This window comes from Carex rostrata, chromosome 2 (genome assembly GCF_964058835.1).
Source record: "Carex rostrata chromosome 2, lpCarRost1.2, whole genome shotgun sequence".
Lineage (NCBI taxonomy): Eukaryota > Viridiplantae > Streptophyta > Magnoliopsida > Poales > Cyperaceae > Carex > Carex rostrata.
The window spans coordinates 18,454,062-18,461,620 of NC_135919.1; the positions used below are offsets into that span (position 1 = coordinate 18,454,062).

At 36.3% G+C, this 7,559-nt stretch overlaps 1 protein-coding gene and 1 pseudogene across 2 annotated transcripts; both read left to right on the top strand.

Annotated features, from left to right (window-relative positions):
- LOC144547205 (uncharacterized) lies at positions 1 to 4,746 on the top strand. 2 transcript variants are annotated; one of them, XR_013509037.1, is made up of 9 exons: positions 1 to 175; positions 1,119 to 2,302; positions 2,421 to 2,476; positions 2,604 to 2,666; positions 2,767 to 2,898; positions 2,997 to 3,047; positions 3,161 to 3,301; positions 3,861 to 4,358; positions 4,510 to 4,746. XR_013509037.1 is itself a non-coding variant. In XM_078295798.1 (9 exons), exons 1-8 carry the CDS (start codon positions 159 to 161, stop codon positions 4,284 to 4,286), a joined length of 2,070 nt encoding a protein of 689 aa, XP_078151924.1. In that variant the 5' UTR covers positions 1 to 158; the 3' UTR covers positions 4,287 to 4,292; positions 4,510 to 4,746. The 2 variants fall into 2 exon arrangements, 1 of the variants encoding a protein (XP_078151924.1); XM_078295798.1 differs by having other exon boundaries at positions 3,861 to 4,292.
- A 136-nt stretch (positions 4,747 to 4,882) lies between these two features.
- Positions 4,883 to 7,044, top strand: LOC144548484 (BTB/POZ domain-containing protein At3g05675-like; annotated as a pseudogene).
- Positions 7,045 to 7,559: the final 515 nt, after the last annotated feature.

The window sequence follows — 7,559 nt, forward strand, 5'->3', positions numbered from 1 at the left end:
ACTGGAGGCGATTTACCCGAACCCGCTCCTCCCTGCCGTCCTCTCCTCTCTTTCGGTGAAATCGCTATTCGCTAAAAGCCTCAAGCGAGGGAAGCCATAGTCCCTGCCTTCGCCTCCGTGCCCTCCTCCGGCGATCAAGCTCTGTGCAACCCCGGATTATGATTTGCATCTCCAGGTACTTCTCTGTTTTTTTTTTCTCCCTCTCCTTTCCTCCTTGTCTCTCCGTTCTCTTTCAAGAACAAATTACCCATCTCAATATTTAATTTTGAATAATTTTTTTCTGAGATAAATTTCGTAGGTGCTAAACCAGACATTCACTTTATCACTTCATCAACATTCAGTACCTTTTTTCCGTAGGTTATTCGATATCCAAATTTTCATAGCACTATGTCAAATCAGTAATTTATGAAAATTGAATTACCTATAGAAATTAAATATCCAAATTTTCAGTACCTTTTTTCAATCTTATAAAATCGTTGATAATTATGAACAGATCTTATTGTACTTCTTGAATTGATATCATCTATGTAATTGAACATATAGCACTTGTTGTTCATTTTAGGTAATTGAACATATGTAATTGAACCAGTTTTTATTGTAGTTCTTGTTCTTGAATTGATAAGGGACCCGATGATAATTTTGTTAATTGAATATTTATGGTTGGTTTCTGTACATTTGCTACGTGTAATGCTGGGGGTACCTGTTGCTCCAATTTGACTTCTTAATTCTACAGCAAACTAAATTTGGATATATCTTTCTGATTAGAAGCCGATGTGATGAAATTGGTGCAAATTTTGAGCAAATTGATTAGGTCTATTTATGAAATGGTTAAAAAAAATTGTGTCCAAGCAAGCTTGACTACAGACTACCTAAAGCATAAAATAGCATATCATTGTCACTATGAGATGCTTGAATTGTATCAGTACTGGTGTGTATTGGTTGGTATATTAGATTATTAGATTGATTCAGTACCATTTTTTTTTTCATCATTTGCTTTTTGATTTGCCAATTATTTATAGTGCCTAGACTATTTGAATATTGATTTGCCAATATTTTGGTAATCACTCCTTTTGAAATACAATTTCAGTTGACACACATTTTTCACTATATCTTTTCAGGAAGAAAAATGATAGTCAAGATACCGATTTGAAGGATGCAGTTAATGGAAGTATGTTTCATCTAGATAGTGCATCCTATCGTACCCTCTCTCGCATCTTCTCCGTCTGCCGTGAGCTCTCTCACAAGCCCCTAAACCCTAACCCCAATGCTATCCTTAGCTCAGCGGATCATGTGGACCAAACCAGTGATCCTGGTAAATTTGAAAACCCTAAGTTGGACGAGATAGTTGAGACCTTTCAATCAGCGGTGGAGAAAATTGACTCCGTGGAACCCCGAAATCCTAACCCCAATGCTAACCTTAGCTCAGTGGCTGATGAGGACCAAACTAGAGAATCTGGCAAATTTGAAAATGCTAAGTTGGGTGAGACAGTTGAGACCTTGCAAATGGCAGAGAAAAGATTCGGCTCCATGGAACCCGAAAACCCTAACTCCAATGCTACCCTTAGCTCGGTGGCTGATGGAAACCAAACCACTGATCCTAGAAAAATTGAAGATCCTATGTTAGATGAGACAGTCAAGACCTTGCAATTGGTGATGGAGAATATTGATTCCATGGATGAATTGGAGATTGATGTGTTTAGTAACAGTGAGCGTTTAAATTCAGTGGTCTCTGATTTATCTTTGTTAGTTGGTTGCCCTGGTGATCAGATACAATCTGGTTCAGGCGAATTTGCTCCTGATAAACAAATGAGGGATGAAGCAGATCGAAAGTTGAGCTTGGTAGGGGAGTTAAACCATGAGAAGGATCAGAATCAACAAGCTGAAGTTGATAATATCTTAGTTCACAAAATTGAGACTGGAAATGATTCTTTATTGGACTCGAATTGCCAAGAAATGGCTTTGGATAAAGAAATTGAGCAGTTGGGAGAAGAGGAGAGTTTAAAAGGTGACCCTTACCAAGAGGCTATAGAAGCTGGGTTTGTTGAAACAATGGAATTATCACTCAAAATTGGAGAAGGGGTCCAATTGGACCCTCCAAATGAAATCTCTAAATTGGGGAGCTCAAATCAGGATAAGCCAAATGGTGCAATTGAAGAGGGAGAAATAACAGATGATGCACAGGATTTGGATGATGATTCCGATTTAGATAAGGAAGTTGAACCTTTGATTGATGATGAATCAGAACAAGACTTAATTAATACAAGATCTGATGAGAAGTTAGCTATTAAAGAGGATATACCAGGTGAGCCGACTGCATTTTTTTACTGTATTTGAGAGCAAATATAAACTGATGTGATCAACTTGGTCCCAAAATCTAATTTGCAAATCCCTTTCTGTAATCTATTACCTTCTTTTATTAGGGTTGGAGCATGAGAATGTAGCGAGTCAGAGCCCAGGCATTGACTCTAGTAAAGAGGTATACATATATTTCTGCACTATTACACACTTCTACCTTTTACTTGTATTGAGCACTGTGAAGGGCTCTGAAACAATTAACTTCTATTAATTACACCAAGTAAAATCCTGTAAACTATTGCTTACAGGCATATGACATTGGAAAGAAGAGAAAAAAGATATTGTCTTCAGAAAGACAAGCTAAAAAGAAGGTTTAATGCCTCCTCATTTTCCAAAAAATCAGCCTTTTGTTTTGTTTTATTATTAATTTTTTTTTTTGGCTTGGCTTCATACTGTTGTATTGGTTTGAAGAAAGCATATCGGATAAAGAGAGCAAAAAAATTAAGAGAAGATGGGGTGAATAGGTTGCGACTACCTCCTCCAGGTAAAAAAGAAAAAGAGAAGAAAATATGCAAATTCTACTTGCAGGGGAAATGCCAACAGGTTTGTTTCTCAAATCTTATATATTGACGGTTCACTGTTTACTTTTCAAATGGAGCCATCCATTTAATGTAACTTTTTCTTGTTGTCTTGTTCTATAGGAAGAACTGTGTAAATTTTCTCATGACGTCACCCCTGTAACAAAATCCAAGGTGATAATTTGTATCTTGTGTGCATAGAGTATCATGATAGATTGCTGATGTCATATGTTAACACCTTATCTTGTTTTATTTTATTTTTATATATATATTTTCTTTTTTCTCAGGCATGTAGCCATTTTGCACGAGGTGAATGTTTGAAAGGCGATGAGTGCCCATATGATCATGACCTCTCTAAGTACCCATGTCACAAGTTTGTGTCAGAAAGAATGTGCGTCCGAGGGGCTAATTGCAAATTTTCTCACAATGTATGTGTTGAATGATCTAGCTCAAGTTCTTCCCTTTATTATAACAATTTACTTGTTAACCAGAGATTGGAGGGACCCAACTAGTTCACTATGTTCTGGGGGTGCACATGTGGTTGGAATGAGGGTCAGTGTGACACCCATCCTTTTGAGAAAAAGTAATTGCCCTGCATATATTGTTAATTTTATCATTTTAGTGTTCAATATCTTCAAATGACCCCCCATAAATTTGCAACGGATTTTCACTAGGGCCCCCATAGAAAATTAACTGATAGAATGATGATACTCAAGTGTTTGGTGTTGTGAGATCTATTAGTCCGTATATTTCTGTTCCCTATGAGAGAGATAGCCTATAGAGTATTTACTAAAAGATATCTTCTGTTTATTATCTTCTGTTTCTTGAGATTTTCGGTGCTGTTACTAGTCTGTACAGTCCGGTAGGTACCAGTTTCAAAATGACTGGCATAATCTAGATAGTCTTTTGAGTTTTGCAGAGAAATATAATACGACAAATAGCCCAAACATTGAAATTGTTTTTGCCTTTTCCTTGTTTTTCCCTCAGATACAGAATACAGAAGTTTTATCAGTTCAAACCAAGGAATCTGGCGAGGAATTGTCAGAGAAGTCAAACATGGGAAAACAAACCAATACAAGTCAGAAGTCTTCGACTGTCAAATGCACCCCCGTGGACACATTTAAGCGTCTCAATCCCTGCTTGATTAAGTCTATTGAAGCACCACTTAAAGTCCCCAAGGGAGTCCGCTTTCTCTCATTTGGAGCTGATACAAAACAGGAAAAGCTTAGTGATGCCAAACCAGCAACTAAACAGAAACCTCATCTAGCGGAACAAAATCTGAGGAATGTAAAAAACAAAGAGAGAGAAAATTTAGTGAGTGAAGCAGCTGGTGTCTCCGGGACTGGTGAGTTATCGGAGGCTTCAAAGATTTTGCAAGAGTACTTGTTTTGTGCTCTTTCTACCGCAATTTAGCACCATGTCAGAATGGTTCTATTTAATGGATGATTGAGATTATGATGGCTTTCCCGAAGTTGCTATGTCCCGGTAACTTGCTATATTTGGATATCTATGCAGTGTAATTTCATTTATAATTAGACAACAGTTTGAACAACTTTATTATGATTTTTGTGCATATAAAAGATTTTGGTGTGCTGCAAAAATATGTACTGAATTGAGAGCTTGGTTTATTTTGCAGAGTTGTGACAATGAATTGCAGAAACTGTGGATTGAGGTATGATGTAATGAAGAGAGCACAGTGCCATATCAAGAACAGTACATATGTGGTCAACAAAATGCAATAATGTCTCTTAATTAACATGAATTCTCAAAGTTACCTTTCTTAACTTTGAAGCTTCTCACAGGGGTTGCTTTTCTCAAGTCCAAGACAAGTACTCTTGTAATGGCCAAGAAAGGTCCCATTTTGCCCCATGTAGACTGAACTGTTTGTACTAGCATTAATGAGTCTCGCTAGTATGACATCGGTGTCATATGACACCAACTCCAAAACTTATTGGATAGACTTCAAACGATTAATCCAAAGTGTTCAAACCAATTTACATTATGAGTGATGTGTTTCCATGCATTTCTTTTATTTTTTTGAGTTATTTTAGTATAAAGTCAAGCAGTCAAAAATATTGAAAAATGAATGCATTAAAATTAACTTAAGAATTACAACATTTGACCGCTTGATTTGATACTAAATAAATTTAAAAAGTTATAAATTTTGCATGTAAACGCAAAAGTAATGAATTAGATTGGTTTGAACTGTTTAGATTCACCGTTTGAAATTGATCCGAAAGGTTTTGGGAGTTTGTGCTATAGAGGCTGAAATGACACGGATGTTAGCTAGACTCAACATTAAAGGCTCATACTAGCATTAATTCAGCCTTACATAATCTAATCTAGCTAGATTACTTCTTCTTCTTCTTCTTCTCCTTCTCCAATAATTATATCGCCAAGCATTCCAAAACTGGAATTCTCATCCATATATGTATATTTTGTTATCTTCCAAAAGCCACAACTCCAGCAGTAAAAATGAAAGGAGATTTTAAGGATCAAATCGGGGACCTTAGCACCAGTGATGTTGTTGTAAGGGTTCGTACCAATGATGAGAGTGGCCATGACTACCGTCTCTACTGCCACTCTCATCTGCTTTCCGACAACAGTGATTACTTTAGCAAAAGGCTCTCTAACGACTGGCCCACCTGTCATATCCTTGATGCACACTACTGTGTTGACGTCCACTGTATCTACTCACAATCCTTCAACTCTTATGTCAATGCTATTCGCCTCATTTATAAACCACAGCCCTGTCACTGGTACAGAGTCAGAGGCACTTTAGGTACATACGTACCAATTCTATACCAGTCAGTCAGTGACAGTGTATGTATGTTCCATATAGAAGGCTTTAGCTGTCCAATAATTCAAGTATTGGATACTGATACTGATACTGCTAAATTACTGAATACTGTGCCAGCAGAATATCCAATTTCTCAATGCAATAGGTTTTTTTTTTCTGTACCATCTATTTTCTCATCAGCTATTACTACGAATTATTAGCACTATAAGGGTGCAAGTCATAATCTTTGTTACTATTATCATTTGACCTAACTAGCATTTTGGTATTAAACCCTACAACAGGTATTTTTCTTGCCACTGTCCATCTAGGGTTACACAAAATTGCCTTATGCTCTACTGACTATTTTGAATCTGCACCACAGGACGAGACAGATGAAGAGGAAATTCTCAGATATGTCCCTCATCTAGGGTTAAAGTATGAACTTATCCTCTCTAGGCTCTGACCCATTGACCTGCCACCTGTCACACAAATCTTTCTCTCCGCTTTTCGTTTTGCCACATCCGCAGCTAATAAACTGAAAACCGAGGCCAAGAAAAGTTATCAAGACCAAATCGAGTATCTATTAACTGAAGATGACGATTCTCCTTTGATTTCAGTAACTAATAATGACGTTTTGAAATGTGAGGTGAAAAATTGCGTGATTGAATTGATGAAAGATTTTGGGAATTTGGTCATGGCAAGGATAAGTTTTGAAACTGACCAAGAATGTAGTGTTGTAGTTTCTGATATTTTGTGGGCTTGCCAGATTTTGATAAAATTGATATGATGAGAGTGATTGTTCCAATTTGGGTAGATTTATCTCCAAAGATGGAAAAATTAGTAAGACACATTTGTTGGGGAGGAACTTGAGATGAGGTTAAAGTGGTTGAGATAACAAATAAGGTGCTAAAATCAATCAATTTTGGGCGGTTTGATTTGGTCAAAATTTGGATTCCAATTTTGCAAAGAACAAAATCTTGGGTTGAGGAGAAGAAAAAGGGTGGAATTATACAGAGAAAATGGTCAAACATTGGAAAATGTGCAGAGATTCTTTCGATTATTTTGACGTTACCATTGGAGTGGCAAGCAGAGATTCTGTCACAATGGTTTGGTTCAGAAAATGTGCAGGATCCTGATTTACTCGAAGTATGGTGTTTTAGAGCTAAATCTGCAAAAAGAAGGGTTGGTTTGGTGCTTTGGTTTGATTAAAGGGAAGATGAGATAATTTTGTTTATTATGTGTTTGTATTTTCCCATTCGGTATTTCAATCCACAAGAAGAGAGAAGAGAGAAGAGAGAAGAGAGGAGATGAGAGGGGTTCAATTATAATAGGGTTTTATGAACATTAATAAAAAATAGTATTTGTGCTAGAAAGAGAAACAAAGATATTACATGTGTTTTCTTTTTTTGATGATTGGTGACGAAAAGTCGGCAACCGATATATAATATATTGATAAGAAAATATAATAATTACACAAATGATAATTTAGAATTTTAAAATACCAAAACTAACTCCTACATAACTATACAATAGAGCCGCCTCAGTTTTATGTACATGTGTTTTCTAACAATGATCTCCACCCAAACCCAGATAGTCTTAACAACTGCAATCATCTCTACTCTTAAAAGTTTTGCTACAATCATCTCTACTCTTAAAAGTTTTGATATACTATTTTCTGATATTTAATGTTTAATTGGATTTTAATTCTATCATGTTATAAAATCAATTAAGTTTGTGAAATTTAAGACTTGAATCCGTTTTGGAGTCGTCCGCCCGTCCCATACATACCCGATCACTTGTGTAACAATGAACAAATACACACATCAAAATTTTGAACCTGATTCAATTTAAAATTATGCGGGTTTGACTCTCACATCCCTGAAATTAATTTCTAAAGTTTTTAACTC

Excerpts from the sequence above, each read along its gene's own strand:
- LOC144547205 (XM_078295798.1), top strand. Across the intron at positions 2,667-2,766 it reads AAAGACAAGCTAAAAAGAAG|AAAGCATATCGGATAAAGAG; the intron begins GTTTAATGCCTC and ends ATTGGTTTGAAG. Across the intron at positions 3,048-3,160 it reads CCCCTGTAACAAAATCCAAG|GCATGTAGCCATTTTGCACG; the intron begins GTGATAATTTGT and ends CTTTTTTCTCAG.